The sequence below is a fragment of the Myotis lucifugus genome, unplaced genomic scaffold (assembly GCF_000147115.1).
Source record: "Myotis lucifugus unplaced genomic scaffold, Myoluc2.0 scaffold_573, whole genome shotgun sequence".
NCBI classification, from domain to species: Eukaryota; Metazoa; Chordata; class Mammalia; order Chiroptera; family Vespertilionidae; genus Myotis; species Myotis lucifugus.
Window position 1 is genome coordinate 391,021 of NW_005871621.1, and position 17,063 is coordinate 408,083.

The 17,063-nt window shown below is 47.9% G+C and overlaps 1 protein-coding gene across 3 annotated transcripts in view; it reads left to right on the plus strand.

The window, feature by feature from the left end:
- Nucleotides 1–10,313, plus strand: part of AUH (AU RNA binding methylglutaconyl-CoA hydratase) — a 157,220-nt gene extending 146,907 nt beyond the window's left edge. Inside the window, exons 8-10 of one of the 3 annotated variants that reach the window (XM_014446776.2) lie at nt 3,158–3,210; nt 4,977–5,024; nt 9,893–10,061. In XM_014446776.2, coding sequence (XP_014302262.2) covers nt 3,158–3,210; nt 4,977–5,024; nt 9,893–9,970 — 179 coding nt within the window. In that variant the 3' untranslated portion in view covers nt 9,971–10,061. Of the gene's footprint in view, nt 1–3,157; nt 3,211–4,976; nt 5,025–9,892 lie in introns of all 3 variants that reach the window. The other 2 variants (XM_023745710.1, XM_023745711.1) reach the window with 2 other exon arrangements.
- The last annotated feature ends 6,750 nt before the right edge of the window (nt 10,314–17,063 follow it).

A 17,063-nucleotide genomic window follows, 5' to 3' on the forward strand; every position in this document is an offset into this window, starting at 1 on the left:
GTCAGAGGTGCCACACCTGTCCCAGGGCTGTCAGAGGTGCCACACCTGTCCCAGGGCTGTCAGAGGTGACACACCTGTCCCAGGGCTACCAGAGGTGACACACCTGTCCCCAGGACTGTCAAAGGTGACACACCTGTCCCAGAGCTGTCAGAGGTGACACACCTGTCCCAGGGCTGTCAGAGGTGACACACCTGTCCCAGGGCTACCAGAGGTGACACACCTGTCCCAGAGCTGTCAGAGGTGACACACCTGTCCCAGGGCTATGAGGTGACACACCTGTCCCAGATCTGTCAGAGGTGCCACACCTGTCCCAGGGCTGTCAGAGGTGCCACACCTGTCCCCAGGGCTGTCAGAGGTGACACACCTGTCCCCAGGGCTGTCAGAGGTGACACACCTGTCCCAGGGCTGTCAGAGGTGACACACCCGTCCCCAGGGCTGTCAGAGGTGCCACACCTGTCCCAGGGCTGTCAGAGGTGACACACCTGTCCCAGGGCTACCAGAGGTGACACACCTGTCCCCAGGGCTGTCAGAGGTGACACACCTGTCCCCAGGACTGTCAAAGGTGACACACCTGTCCCCAGGGCTGTCAGAGGTGACACACCTGTCCCCAGGGCTGTCAGAGGTGACACACCTGTCCCCAGAGCTGTCAGAGGTGACACACCTGTCCCAGGGCTGTCAGAGGTGACACACCTGTCCCAGGGCTACCAGAGGTGACACACCTGTCCCAGAGCTGTCAGAGGTGACACACCTGTCCCAGGGCTGTCAGAGGTGACACACCTGTCCCAGGACTGTCAAAGGTGACACACCTGTCCCAGGGCTGTCAGAGGTGACACACCTGTCCCAGGGCTACCAGAGGTGACACACCTGTCCCAGATCTGTCAGAGGTGACACACCTGTCCCAGGGCTACCAGAGGTGACACACCTGTCCCCAGGACTGTCAAAGGTGACACACCTGTCCCCAGGGCTGTCAGAGGTGACACACCTGTCCCTGGGCTATGAGGTGACACACCTGTCCCAGGAGCTGTCAGGGGCTGGTGCTGGTACTGCTTTAGTCCTCCTCGATTAGCGTGTGAGCTCTAAGCTCTCTCAGAGCAGGGCCCTCAGATAATTTGTTCCCCATGGAAGGCCACAGAGCCTTACACTCTGAATCGATGGAGAGAGAGCAAATAGAAAAGACTGTTATTGCTGTTAAGAAAAAAAAAGACTCTCACTGTTACTTCAGTAATTATATTTCTCAAAAATGTTAGGGAAATGTCTACCTTTAGAGGGATTAAAGGTACAGGTATCAGAAGTCATAGTTTAAATGTTAGTTAGCTGACTGCCCTTGGCTTCCACCTTCATGACCAACCCGTCAGGTAAATCGGGCGCTTGAGCAGGCTGTGGCCCGGTCCCAGTCCTGATAGATGCTCCCGGCTGGACGGAGTTCAGCTCCTCTCCAGAGCCCCACCCTGCCGTCCCGGGTCCTCCCGCTCCGAAACCCTCGGGGCGTTGGTGCCGTCACTGTCCTCAGCTGCCCCTGCGCGGTCCCCCCCTTTCCCGCCCCGGCTGCTGTGCACCCCATGCTCCACATGGAGCACCGCGGGCCTCCCGTGGCGCCTGGGGACCAGCCTCTGAGAACACGAGTGGCAGAAGCGAACTCCTCCCGTCAGGATGGTGCCGAGTGACAGCAGCAGATGCTTAACTGTGACGCCAGACGCAGAAGTTACACAGCCACTGGAGGGGGGTCATCTTTACTTTATGGTCTTTGTCACTGAAAGGTGACTCTTCCAAATAACTAGAAAGCTTCTCTGAGCTTCGTATTTCCAGGTGATTTCTGTATTGGATGTCGCTTCCATTTTCCTGTCTGAGAAAAAGGCTTATCTAGATGGAGAGGCATTGGTTCAGTATCTGGGAGAGCAGCTAAGCCAACCAGCCGGTATCTAAGCCTTTCCGGTTCCCTGAGCCTTGCTGGCCAGGGTGTGGCCGCGGCAGAGCCTGGCGGCCCTGGGAGCATGCTGGCCAGCAGCCGGGCCCAGCGCCATGCCTGGGGGGGGGTGGCGCTCAGTGAGAGGAGCACTGGTGTAAAAATCAATGAGCTGATGTTTCCTAAAGAGCACTGCTGTGTGCGCACCAGGGTGCAGATCCTGCTGGAAGGATTCTGAGGTTCTGACTCGTTGGGAGGAGGAGAAGAGGCGGGCTGGCGAGCCTCCAGCGCCCTGAGTAGGAGGAGGAGGAGAGCCTCTTCCAGACAGACTTGGTCCAGCCCCCCACGCCCTGGGGTCCTTGCTGTCCCTGTTACTTAGAGCCTCCCTTTCATTGTCATTCAAAAGCCGTTTCACAGCAGGCCATTGAGTTCTAAGCCTGGGTGCATCATGGCTCAGTCTCAGGGCTGTGGGCTTCCAGGACAGGAGTCCCGCTTTCCTTCTCCCGGGGACACCCTGTTCTTCCTCGTGACTTCCTGGGACGCTGGGCCCTGGCTGGGGCCTGTTTCACTGTAGGTCACCATCGTGGTTAGTTCTCCAGGCCCTGGGAGGAGACAGCCCGTGTCTGAAACACCACGCCACCCCCATGGGGATGGATGTCTGACGATGCGGAGGACGCCGTCACACTCCAGCGGCTGTGGTGTCCTGCCCAACACGCAGTCTCCTTTCCTTTTTTCTTAACTTCCAGGGAGATTTGCTGGAGAGAGGTAAGTCCCGTGCGACCTCCCAGCGTGCAGCCTGCCAGCCGCGTCCTATGGAGGCTGCAGCGCACGCCACACGCACGCGGAGGGGAGCTGCTCCGCTTCCTGCCTAAGGCCTCGCAGGGCTCCTAGAGAGACTTCTGCCCATCAGCTGCCTCTGAACAGCCATGGCTGCCTCCAGGCCTCGGACCCAGCAATGGGAATCTTTAGATACTGTTGAGATGTACAGCATAATTATCATAGATCCGTGGTCGGCAAACTGCGGCTCGCGAGCCACATGCGGCTCTTTGGCCCCTTGAGTGAGGCTCTTCCTAAGCCTTAGGAGGACCCTAATTAAGTTAATAACAATGTACCTACCTATATAGTTTAAGTTTAAAAATTTTGGCTCTCAAAAGAAATTTCAATCGTGCTGTTGATATTTGGCTCTGTTGACTAATGAGTTTGCCGACCACTGGCATAGATAGTGATTAAATCTGTTTTTTTAATTTTAATTTTAGGGACCTGTTGCAATGCGAGTGGCAAAATTAGCAATTAATCAGGGGATGGAGGTAAGTTCCTTGATGGTTGAGTTTGTTGTTGGAGTAGGTAATGGAGATTTAATTTAAATGAACCATCTTTAGACTTCTACATTATATTTTAATGTTCTAAAATATAGCTGTTTCAATGCCACTGTCACTGAAAGCTACTGAGATTCTTTTTATTTTATTTTATTTATCTTTATTATTGAAAATATTACAGATGTCCCCTTTTTTCCCATTGACCCCCTCCACCCACCCCCCACCCCTACCCCAGGCCTTCACCGCACTATTGTCTGTGTCCATGGGCTGTGCATATATGCATACAGGGTCTTTAGTTAATCTCTTCCCAACCCCGACCCCCGCCTTCCCTCTGAGATTCCACAGTCTGTTCTATGCTTCTGTGTCTCTGGGTCTGTTTTGTTCATCAGTTTATTGTGTTCATTAGATTCCACACATGAGTGAGATCATGTGCTACTTGTCTTTCTCTGACTGACTTATTTCACTTAGCATAATACTCATTTAATCCTGCAAATAGGTGTTAGTGAACTCAGTATCATAATCACAGAGTTCGGTGATTTCTCTGATGGCCGCACAGCTTGTGGTTTTCCCATTGAGTTAATAGACTTCCTGACTGTAGTCCATGGAGAACCAGAGCAAAGGGCCTTCTGCGCATTCTCAGTGCCGGCACCTTGTTAGCGAACACGCATCGGGGCGCCTGGCTCTGCACCTGGCACTCCTAGGTGCTGCCTGCTTCACGCGCCTCCCTGCAGGTGCTGCCAGGTGTGTCCTGGACCGTCCTGGGCGGGGCTCCGGCAGTGGAGGCCAGGCCGGGCAGGGCAGGCAGCCGTTGGCGTGGGCTTGCACCTGCAGCAGTTCTGTTTTGGTTAAATGATGGAGTTTTTAAGAAAGATGCTTATTCCTTGCATATCCAGAGCCCACTGTATTATCCTGGGCTTCCCAGCAGTAAAAAGAAATTGAATTTGTTAGCAATAATGCAGTTTTTAACATTTACAAAGTACTTGATTGGTTTTTAAAATTCTTACATAATAGTAACAATATTTAGTAGCAAACACCTTATGTGACCCTGGCTGTGTGCCCTTGCCGTCTCACACACATACACCCCCCCCAGCCCCCCCCCCACACCTCATTTTATTGCACTTTATTGTGATTAACAGATAATTGCATTTCCATCAACAACCAGGCAAGACCCTCCAACAGCACAGACACGAGGACTCACTGAAGGCTCAGGTGATGGCGAGCATTTTTAGCAATGCAGTATGTTTTAACTAAGAAATGCACATTGTTGTTTTAGACATAGTACTATTGCACACTTAATGGACTACAGTGTAGTGTAAACATAACTTCTATATGTGGAGGGAAACCAAAAAACCGTGTGACTTTATTGTGGTATGTGCTTTATCGCTGTGAACTGGAGCCGAGCCCGCAGTGTCTCTGAGTTCTGCCTGTGTATCTAGGCACTTTATAGAGTCCTCACCCGCATTAGTTCGTCTCACCCTCACAGCACCCTTGATGGGTAGGAGCTGGGTGAGCCCCTGTGCAGACGCCTCTCACGCACAGGGAGGTGGAATACCGCCCCAGGGCCTCACAGCTCCCAGTGGTGGAGGCGGAGTGAACCAGGCCTCGGTTCCAGAGTCCCCCTGCTGGCCTCCTTGTGATTTGCCATGTTCCAGCGAAGGCTCTGTTCTCTGGGGATAGGGTGTGAGTTTGATTTACATTGAGTATCCCGTGCTTTAAAAAGGAATTCCTGCTGACGTGAATTATGCTTTTATCCTCAGGTCGATTTAGTAACAGGGTTGGCCATAGAAGAAGCTTGTTATGCTCAGGTATGTAACACAGTCACAGTCAGTGCCTCCGGTGTAAGTCAGGTGAATTATACATGGCTGAGCAAGGTCACACTCACTCCGAAGCCACACAAATGTTAAAATGGTTTCTATTTGACTGTCCCAGCTCTTTTGGTTGATTCTGTTCACAAACTAATGACTCCTATCTACATAATTTAGAAAACTCTTAGAACAACTTAGTACCACTTGTGCTAGAGCTGTCTCTCTGACTCAGGTTTTTCTTGTGGGTGTGACTTGACCCCTCACTGCAGGTGCAGCGTGGAGGTGGGAGGCGGGAGGCGGGCATCGTGAGCGGGTGCCTGCTGCGGAGCATAGGTGTTGAAGACTCACTGCTTTTCCTGGCATTCGCAGCCTTCCCTAGCCCTAATTCCAGTACCCAGTTTCCTGTTTTGTACACAAATTATTGGGGCTTTCTGTAGGGGAACAAACGGTCCTTCCTTCCTCCCTTGTCTCCCCCGCCCCCTTCCTCCCGTTCATCTTCCCTTCTGCTTTTCTGAAAGATGTAACTGCTTTAGAGCACCTAAAGTAGCAAACGCGCTTTGTCCTGCCTTTCCTGAGAATTAGAAACTGCCTCAGCCTCCATTAGACGGTGGTCGTGGAAGGAGCGTGGGTGGAGTTACTCTGCCTGGGCGCGTGGAAACCACCACCTGTTGTTGGTGAGCACATGCCGTGAGTGCCGTGAACTATAGGCCTTGTACGGAGCCTCTGAGGCCAAAGAAAAAGTTTAAAAGCATATTTGTTTACAAATCACACCTTAACAAGCGTAAAGGAACAGAAATCATACCAAGTATTCTGCCAGACCACAGTGGAATTGAACTAGAAATACAGGTGGAAGATCCCACTTTCCAATGGTGGGTTTTAATCTTTAATGAAGGTTAAGCAAGGCACATGTGTCAGAGAAGAAGTCTCAAGAGAAATTCAGATGTTGCTGAACTGAATCAAAATGAAAATGAAATTTACCAAAATTTGTGGGAATACATTGAAAGCAATTGCTTTGAGAGAATTTGTAGCATTGAATGCATATATTAGAAAAGAAGAAATATCTAAATCAATAAGTTTCCACTTTATAATTAAGAGCAAGTTAGATGTAAAGTAAGCAGAAGAAAAAATAAACTTTAGAGCAGAAATCAGTGAAAATAGAAAAACAATAGAAAAAGATCAACAAAACCAAAAGTTGGTTCTTTGTAAAACTCTATAATATTGATAAACTTCTAGCCAGGCAACCAAGGATAAAAGAGAGAAGATAAAAATTACCAACATCAGAAATGCAAGAAGGTCCATCACTACAGATCCCATGGACACTAAGGAGAATAAAGGAATACTGTCAACAGCTCTTTGCCCAAAAATCTGATAACCTAGATAAAATGGACCAATTCTTTGAAATACACAAAATACCAGAATTCGCACAAGGAAAAATCATCTGAGTAGTATGTTTGTTAAATAAATTAAATCAATAATTAACCTTCCAAAATAGGAAGCATCAGACCCAGGTGGGTTCACTGGTGAATTCTTTCTGACATTTAAGGAAGAAATTATATCAGGTCTTTTTCAGAAAAAAGAAGCAGAAGGAACACTTTCTGAAACTTATTCTATGAGAGCAGTATTGCCTTGTTACCAAAACCAAAGAAATTACAAAAAAAGGAGAACTGCAGACTTCTATTTCTGATGAAGGTAGATATAAAAATTCTCAATGAAGTATTAGCAAATCAAATCCAACAATGTATAACAAAAATTATATGCCATAACCAGATATGCAAGGCTCATCCAACACTTGAAAATCAATTAATGTAATCCACCACATCAATAGACTAAGCAGGAGAAATACAATTATATTAACAGATGAGGAAAAGGCATTTGACAAAATCCAACACCCATTCATGATTAAAAACTCTCAGAAAATTATGATTAGAGGGGAGCTTTCTCAACTTAATAAGAATGTCTACAAAAACCTACAGCTAATATATTTAACTAGAGGCCTAGTGCACAGATTTGTGCACCAGTGGGATCCCTCAGCCTGGCCTGCACCCTCTTGCAATCCGGACCCCTCGGGGGATGTCGGACTGCCGGTCTCGGCCCAATCCCCGCAGGCCAGGCCAAGGGACCCACTGGTGCACGAATTCATGCACCAGGCCTCTAGTATAAATATAAGATCTTTGGTTAATCTCTTCCCACCCTCTATCCTCCCCTCTTCCCTCTGAAATTCATTAGTCTGTTCCATGTTTCCATGTCTGTGCATTGAGTGTCTGCCCTCTGGTGGTCAGTGCATGTCATAGCTACAGGTCAAACGGTCGCTTAGGCTTTGATATATATAGATGATAAGGAATAGGGCAAGGATGTACCCTCTTACCACTTCTTTTTAGCATCTACTAGAAGTTCTAGCTAATAGAATAAGACAAAAAGAAATGAAAGTTGTACAGATTGGGAGGGAGGAAATAAAACTATTTATATATTACATGATTGCCTATGTAGAAAACCCCAAAGAATCAACCAATCACACTAACTCATAAGCAAGTACAGCAAGATTGCATAACACGGGGTTAGTATATACAAAAGTAAGTTGCTTCCCTGTATACCAGCAATGAAGAATTTTAAATTAAAAGCACAATATCATTTACATTAGCAAAAAAAAAAATACTTGGGTATAAATCTAACAAAATATTTGCAAGGTCTATAGAAGGAAAACTACAAAACTGGTGAAAAATCAAAATCTAAGTAAGCCTGGCTGGCGTGGCTCAGTGGTTGAGTATTGACCTTTGAACCAGGAGATCACAGTTCCATTCCTGGTCAGGGCACATGCCCGGGTTGCAGGCTTAATCCTCTGTGGGGGCGTGCAGGAGGCAGCCAATCAATGATTCTCTCTCATCATTGATGTTTCTATATCTCCCTCTCCTTTCCTCTCTGAAACCAATAAAGATACATTAAAAAAAAAAAGATCTAAGTCAATGGAGAGATGGCCCATGTTTATGGATAGTAGGATTTAATATTATTAAGATTTCACTTCTTCACAACATGACCTATATATCAGTGCAATCCCAATAAAAATCCCAACAAGTTACTTCTTTATATTGGCAAACTGTTTCTAAAGTTTATATGGAAAGTCCAAAACCCAGGTTAGTCAACACAAGATTGAAGAAGAACAAAGTTTGAAGACTGACACTACCCAACTTGAAGACTAACTATAAAGCTACAGCAATCAAGACAGTGTGGTAGTGGCCAAAAGACAGACAAATAGATCACTGGGACAGGATGGGGAATCCAGAAGTAGACTCACTCAGGTACAGTTAGCTGATCTTTGACACGTGAACAAAGGCAATTCGACACAGAGAAGATCGTCTTGAAAGCAAATAGTACTAAGGCATCTGGATATTCAACTTACAAAACAGTGAATCTAGACACTGGCTTTACATAAACATTAACTCAGAATGGCCATAGACTTTCAAATGAAAAATGATAAACCTCTTGAAGATAACAGAAAATCTAGGTGACTTTGGATTTGGCAGTGACTTTTTAGATATACCACCAGAAGTGTAAAAATGAGAGGAAAAAATCATGTTTGACTTTATTAAAATGAATACTCTGCAAAAGACACAGCAAAGAGAATAAGAAGACAAGCTGCAGTCTGCGGGGGGGGGGGGGGGGGGCGGAATCTTTGCAAAACACTTATGAAGGGTGTGTGTCTAACTCACAAAGAACTTAAAACTCAGCAACAAGAAAATAACTCGTTGAAAGGTGGGTAAGAGATTTGAACACAGACCTCACCAGAGTAGATGTACAGACGGCAAATGAGCAGACGAAAAGATCCTTAACATATGTCATTAAGAAATGTAAATAAAAATGAGCTACGATTTGGCCATTTCTTGCAAAGTGAAGCCTCTGACCCTGTGGTCCAGCAGGATGTGTGTAAGCAGGCGAGCTGAGACTTCCGTCCACACAAAGCCTGCACCACGTCCAGGGCAGCGTTACTTATAATGCGCAGACGGCCTTTGGGAGGTGATGGGTAGACTGTGGGGCCCCGACAGTGGAGTATTAGCCACGATCACAGGACATGACTTGCCCGCCACAGAAGGGCATCAGAAACTGTAATGCGCATTGCTAAGTGCAGGACTTCCATCTAAAAGGCTGCACACGACATGATTTCAACTCCGTGCCATTCTGGAAGAGTCAGTGGGTCGGGCAGGGATGAATTGCGGCCACCCGGGATGTTTAAAGCGGGAATGTTTCTGTAGGGCGCTGTATGGTGGATCCGCACACACATTGTCAGAGTCCATGAAAGAGGCCACTCGGTGAGCCCTAATGCAAACTCTGGGCTTCAGTTATAATATATGGATGTTGGTTTCATCAGTTGTAACAAATGTACCACTCAGGCAAGGTATTAATATTAGAGGATGGTTGGGGTCCTGAGGGAGTCTATGGCAGTGGTCGGCAAACTGCGGCTCGCGAGCCACATGCGGCTCTTTGGCCCCTTGAGTGTGGCCACGAAGTTTCAATCGCACTGTACGTGCGTGCCCGCACGTGGTATTTTGTGGAAGAGCCACACTCAAGGGGCCACAGTTTGCTGACCACTGGTCTATGGGAACTCTGAACTGTGGCTCAATTTTTTGTGTGAACCTAACCTAAAATTGTCTAAAAAATAAAGCCTATTAATTGTTTAAAGTATATTTGAAATGGAGAAAAACCATAGTTGGAATTGGAATAATAAATTTGGACACATAATTAGGATTGTTCAAATGACTACTAGATTTCAAAATTTTAGATTGTGTTCTAATTCGTTTTCTTCGATAAAACTTGTCAAAACTGTTTTCCCAGTTTTTACTTTTGGTACACATCACATAATGTTTTGTTTCTCTTAGACCATTCCAACGAAAGACAGACTTGAAGGTCTTCTGGCTTTTAAGGAGAAAAGATCCCCTCGCTATAAGGGGGAGTAGAACAGACAGCGGCCTTGGAAGTGCCAGTGTAACAGTGTGCTTCTGGGAATGGCTCAGCGCCTGACCTCCGTGACCAAAGCGAGGAGCGGCGAGCCAGCGGCGCCCCTGAAGGCGGCCCACGTGCACTTGTCCCACTGTAATGCCACTCAGCCAGAGTGTAAGCTAGTGTCCCGTCGAAACAGATCCAAACGTAGGTAGGCGTTCTAAGACATTTCCTGCATATGAAGCTTTCTGTTCTTAGTTTTTGATGTGAATAATGTATATACTGCACTTCAGGAATAATGTTGATTGTAAGTCTACTGTGCTGCAATATGAAAATAAAATTATTTCTATAGACCCAAAATGCGAAGTTATACAAGTAAGTTTCTAAGGGTTCACACACACACACACACACACACACACACGTGCATCTCACACTGAAAAATGATTGCATAGATATTCTAAGTGAAATTGATCAGATCTAAATAAAATTAGTGAAAAGAAACTTGGGAGTTTTTCTCTCACCCCATTCTTTTCTAATTGAATAAAACATCGCGTGTTGGCTTTTAGAAGAAACCAGCTTTCCCTGCTGGTTCTCTCTGGGGAGCTCAGTCGTCAGAGACAGGCCTGGCACCTGCTGCTCAGCCTCCCGCACGTGGCTGGCCCTGGCCTCCCCAGAAAAAAAATGGCAGCCAGGGTCGTGGGTTAAGGGTGCAGTGCAGCCTGCCTCCCGCTCTCCCCTAGCCCCCCACTTCCTCGCACCTGATTTCAGGAAGGAAAGGAGGTGGCTTTCCCCCTGGCCAGGCAGAGTCTCCAGACTGGGAGCAGCCAGCAGGTCAGTTGGGGTGCCTTGCCTGGGGCGGGCCTCTGGGAGCCTGGGGGACTGTGGACTGAGCGTGACAGGGGAGGAGGACATCACAGCCCTGAAGGAGCTGAGCTGCCTTTCCTTTGTGTTTGTGTTTGGTTCATCACACCAGGCTGCCTGACTGCGGGACCTGTGCCTCGTTTAAGGCCCCGCAGCCCCGCCCCGAACGCTGCAGGGCAGGGGGGGAGGCGTGGAGAGGGGGCGCTGTGCAGCTAGGACACATTCAGGACGCCTGTTCCTTGCAGCCCGCACTCGGCATCGCGACCTCGTTCCTTTTGGAAAGCGTATATGCTTAGAAACTCAACACCTAAAAACACACAATCCATTAAAACATGGGCAGAGGACCTGAATAGACACCTCTCCAAAGAGGACGTACAGATGCCAATAGACATATGAAAAGATGCTCAAGGTCACTGATCACCAGAGAAATGCAAATTAAAACCACAATGAGCTATAACCTCACACCTGTCAGAATGGCTACATCAATAAATCAACAAACAACAAGTGCTGGCGAGGATGTGGAGAAAAGGGAACGCTAGTGCACTGCTGGTGGGAATGCAGATTAGTGCAGCCACTGTGGAGAACAGTATGGAGTTTCCTCAAAAAATTAAAAATGGAACTGCCTTATGACCTAGTGATTCTACTTCTGGGAATTTATCTGAAGAAACCAGAAACACAATTGGAAAGAACATATACCCCCTATGTTCATCGCAGCGTTATTTACAATAGCCAAGATTTGGAAGCAGCCCACGTGCCCGTCAGTAGATGAGTGGGTAAAGAAGCCATGGGACATTTACCCAATGGAAAACTAGGTCATACAAAGGAAGAAAATGTTACCCTTGTGACAGCATGGAGGGGCCTGGATAGCTTACGTTAAGTGAAAGAAGCCAGTCAGAGAAAGACAAGTGCCATGTATTTCACGTAGAGTTTAACGAACAAACGGAACTAACAAGAAAAATGCAGAGACTTATAGATAGAGAGCAGGCAGGCAGCTGGAGATGGGGCGGAGGAAATTGAGCATAAAGAGAACTCATGGACACGAACGACATTGTGGTTATTGCATGGGAGGAGGGGAGGCAGAGGTGGAAGAGAGTAGTGGGGTATAACAGTGATGAAAAAAATGTTTAAAGAAAATTAAAGAAACTGAGACACTGTTCTGTATCCAGAGGGACACGCGAGAGGAGACAGCCTTCTCGGCAGCTGGAGCCGCCTTGAGCCCCTGAGACCAGCGAGTCTGAGGACTTGAGGCTGAGCAGCCACACCCATCGGAAGGAAGGGTGAGGGCCAGGGGCGCTCCTGCCGCTTCCGAGGAAGCCTGGCAGCATCTTGTCTGGTCTGCACTGCTCAGACCCAGCGCTGTATTCATTTCTCAGCGCCCCCGTGTCAGGCGGCTAGCGATGTCACTGGACAGCACACGGCTCTGGCCACGTCTCCCCTCCTCTGAACCCGCAGTGAGACCTCAGGCAGCGCACCCGCCCGGAGCCCGATCCTCATCCGTAAGGTCCAGTAGCTGCTCCCGATCATGGCGGACAGACCAGTGGTGTCGGGCCAAGGGCTTTGAACCAGCGGTGGCCTCCGGATGTTCCCATTTCAGAGGAGAGGTGTTGGGACAGGGCGGTGGGTCTCAGACCACGTCCGGCTCAGGGCCTGCTCGGAGCCTGGGAAGAGACGGTGAGAGACCTGGGCCTTAGCGAGCCCATTGGGGCGCTGGGGCCTGTGAGGCTACCAGGGCTGGGGGAGGCCCGTGGCCCCGCACACGTGTACGCTGACCACTCTGCGCTTCTCCAGACAGAGGAGGACTGTGGGCAACAGGTGCCACTCCCCTCCCCGGGCCCAGGGGCGTGCTGAGAGGACGGCTCTGCTAACCTGAGCCTCGGCCCCTCTGGGCTGAGCAGGCGGACTGTCACTGCCTTCCCTGCTCCCTGTGGGCTGGGCCAGAAGAGGCTCTGGGGCGAGCAGTAGCTCTGATGTGTTAAAAGTGATGGTGCTGACAGGACCAGTTTTGAGGGCGGGTGGGTGGGCCGCCCAGAGGAAAACAGCCCATTTCTCATCGCCTGCTGGCTTTCGTGGCTGCCAGGCTGCCTCCTCGTCCCAGAGGAGATGCTGGGGGACTCGGGGCCTGTGGGGGCAGCCGTGACGGACCAGGGACAGGCAGCCCTCGCAGGCCGTGCCCACGCCGCACTGCCAGGGCCAGTCCCACGTGTTCCCAGGGCGGGCCGTGGGCGCAGCTGCCACAGGCCATGGTCGCAGAGGAATCTGAACCAGCAAGCGGCCCCCTGAGCTTTTTGAAACGAGGCTGAGTCACTTTCCCTGTCAGCCTCTGACCCCTTGAAGGAACAAGCCCTTTGTGCAGTTTGCAGAAAGTGCGTGGTTGGCAAGCGGCAGTTCGGACCTCCTGCCTCTCCCTCACTAGCCTTTGTTTTGAGTTGTTCATTGACATTTTCCAAAACAGTTTTTATGAAGCCTAGAATTTGCTCACCAGTGGCCACGATTTGAATGCTTTAAATATACAAGAAATGTGTGACTTGCCATAAAAGACAGGAAATGACAGCCCTGACTTGGCAGGAAGAAACTCTAATTCTTGGAGGGCTGTACCTGCCAGTGGTGTTCGCATTTTGATTGGTGTGTATATGCAGTTAGATTGTGTAATGATTGACAGGGTGGGCCTGGCATCTGCCATTTTGCTATTTGTTTTCTCATGCCATACTTGCCCTGACCGGTAATCAAACGGTGACCTCCAGGTGCATGGGTCGACTCTCAACCACCGAACAGCACTGGCCGGGCAGTGCTTTATTTTTTTATGTAGATTTGAGTTACTCTCTAGTGTCACTTCAACCTGAAGGACTCCATTTATATTATTTCTTGTAGGGAAGTTCTGCTTGTGAAAAATTCTCTGTTTTTGTTTATCTTGGAATGTCTCAATTTTTTCTTCACTTTTAAGGGATAATTTTGTTAGATATAGGGTTCTTGGTTGACAGTCTTTCCCCCTCCAGACTTTAAATATGTTGTCCCACTGTCTTCTGTCCTGATGGTTTCTGATGAGAAACTGGCTGTCAATCTGTTGAGAACACTGTGAAGCCGCTCCTCCCTGCTGCTTTCATGATTCTCTCTTTGCTTTGGCTGTTGGCAGTTTGGTTATAATATGTCTTGGTGCGGATACCTTTGTGCTGATCCTGAGCTTTTTGGCTGTGTAGATTAATGCCTTGTGTCAAATTTGGGAAGTTTTTGGTCAGTATCTCAAAAATTTTATATTGATTTTTAGAGAGAGAGGAAGGAGGGAGAGAGAGAAACATCGACTGGTTGCCTCCCACATGCCCTCTGACTTTGCATGGAACATGCAACCTGGGCATGTGCCCTGACCAGGAATTGAACCAGTGACCCTTTGATGCATGGGATGACACTCAACCACCTGAGCCACACTGGCCAGGGCTCTTTAAATATCCTTCCGACACCTTTCTCTCCCCGTGGAACTTCCGTGTGCATGTTAGTACACCTGACTGTACCCCCAGGTCTGAGGCTTTGTTCATTTTCCTTTTATCTTTTTTCTGTTTACTCTTCTGATTTGATGATTTCTTCTGATATGTCTTCAAGTTTACTGATTCCTTTGACATCTCAAATTTGCTCTTGAGACCACTTAGTGAATTCTATGGCTGCTTCTTTTCCTTGTATGGGTCACACTTTCTTGTTTCTTTTCATATCTTACATTTTGTTGAATAATAAACATTATATATAATAAAACCCTAATATGCAAATCGACTGAACAGCAGAACGACCGGTTGCTATGATGTGCACTGACCACCAGGGGCAGACGCTCAGTGCAGGAGCTGCCCCCAGCCCGCAGGCCCCAGGCCAGCCAAGGCGGGTGCCAGCCGGGGGCCCACCGGTCGCCCTGTAGAGAGAAGCGACCAACCAGTGGCGGTGGCAGGGGACCCGTGCACGAATGTCACGCACCGGGCCTCTAGTGTTAAATAACATGGCAACTCTGGAAGTCAGATCCTTGTCCCACCCCCGTGTTTCTGGTTGCTGTTTGTTATTGTTGCTCTTGGTTTATTTGGTGACTTGTCTGCACTAATTCTGTAGTCTTTGTTGGGTGTGGCCACTGAAGTCTTGGTTTGGTTGGCTTAATGGTCAGCTAATGATTGGACTGAGATTCCTTAAATTCCTGGAGCCAAGAAGTCTCCCTCTCACGGAGGGGCTCTGCATGGCCAGGGAGTGTCCTAAATGCTTTGTCAGGCAGTTGGCAGCCTTGCTTAGCCTTCACTTCCTTTCTGTGCAGAACCCCAAGGACAGCCAGAGGTCAGAGTTAGGGCCTTCCCAGGTCTTCCCTGTGTGGAAACACAGGTCTGCATGTTCATCTTGCCTTCTGGGTTTCTAGGAATAGGCCAGAGCTGTGCATAGCCCCTACGAACACCTCATTCTCCAGTTTCTCCGTGTAGGCTTTTGGCTGCCTTCTCATTTGTGCCAACTGTTATCACTACCTCAGGCAACTTTGAGGCTAAACAATTGTTACTGGTTGTTTTATGCAAATACTCTGTGGAAAAAGCTGTTCACAGGGAAAGAACTCTCAGGCCAGATCAAGACAAGCCCTATGAGGGGGTTTCCCCTCTAGTGGATTCCCCTGGGACCTGCCAGGCTGGTTAGATGATGACATTTCTGGGAGCAGAGCTGTGGGGAATGCACAGGTGCAGTGGGTGGTCAGGACATGGCCACCATGACTTTGAGGCTGTTGGTTTTGAAACTCTACAAGGAGTTTGGGAAAGGGAGCGGGATCCACAGCAGTGTAAAATGTCACAGAGCCTAATATTCTTATTCAGATTCAGCAAATTTTCTTGAATAAATGCTCCTCAGATTGTTGCAAGCTTTTGGTTGATTTCCAGCGTTCTGTAAAGATTGATTTTGACAATTATTGCCAGTGTTCTCATTGCTTATGTGGAGGAGTAGATTTTTAGAGATTCTCACTGCATGAGGTCATCCACCCAACTGATTCTAATGCAATAGGCATTGTTAGTAAATAAGGTATTCAGAGTAGCTTTCGTATCTGGTATATCAAAACTGATGTTTATAATAATAAAAGTGTAATATGCTAATTAGACCAGACATCCTTCTGGACGACCTTCTGGACAAAGCCGGGGCTGTGAGGGCCGAGACAAGCCGAGGTGGCTCTGAGGGCTGAGCCCCTTGCACGAATTTCATGTATCAGGCCTCTAGTTTAATAATAATATAACAATATATTGTTAGTTATCAATATTAATATTATAGTATTATTAGGATCCAAATTATTTGTTTACTTCTTTTTTTTAAAATATGTTTTTATTGATTTCAGAGTTTGGAAGGGAGAGAGATAGAAAGAAACATCGATGAGAGAAACATTGATGGGCTGCCTCCTGCACACCCCTTCCTGGGTTGGAGCCCGCAACCCGGACATACAGCCTGATGGGGAATTGAACCAGTGACCTCCTGGTTCATAGATCGACTCTCAACCACTGAGCCATACCAGCTGGGCTCCCTTACTTCTGAAATGTAAAGGTTATTTGAAGTCAGAGAAGGATAAGATTTACTGCTGCTGCTGTATTTCAAGTGTGTGTTCTGAACAGGCCCAGGAAGCAGAAATGTGCTGCTTCATCTGAGGCTGCCCTTGCCTAGTCATGAGGGAGGTTTGGTCTGTGGAGGATGTGTGTCCATCCAACCCTCAGTGGCTAAGCTAATAGCCATAAGTCACAGCAAATCAACCCATAAATGCAGAATTCAAGTAGTAAATATCAAGTTAATTATTGAAATTCTAGCATTTACCAATGTTTTTGTGTTTGTGGAAAAATATAAACTTTTCTTCCATGCTGTTAAATTCGTGCTCCACTGTTGGACATTAGGACTATGATGACAAAACAGTGTATTAATTTGAACTTATCAGATCTTGGACAGGCTTTCGTGTATAGTAAGGGTTTGCTAGTGATTAAATCCATAAGTCCTTTTTTAAAAGAAAAAGTAAAATGCAAATAATCAAGATGAAATTTGAGAATTTATTTTTTCTAATACATGCTGTGGAGCTAGATATATTCTAGTGGGTTACTGGAACATGTAATTGGCCGCCGGCTGAGTTTCAAAAGAATTTTTCGGTTAAGGTGACATTGGAAACAGCAGGTAGCATTGCCATGGAGTCATCACACCCCATGGGCTGGGCGCTGTTCACTCTCGGAGCTCCTCGGGCACAGTGGCCACCTGTGACCTTGGCTGGTGATCGGTCCGCTCCCT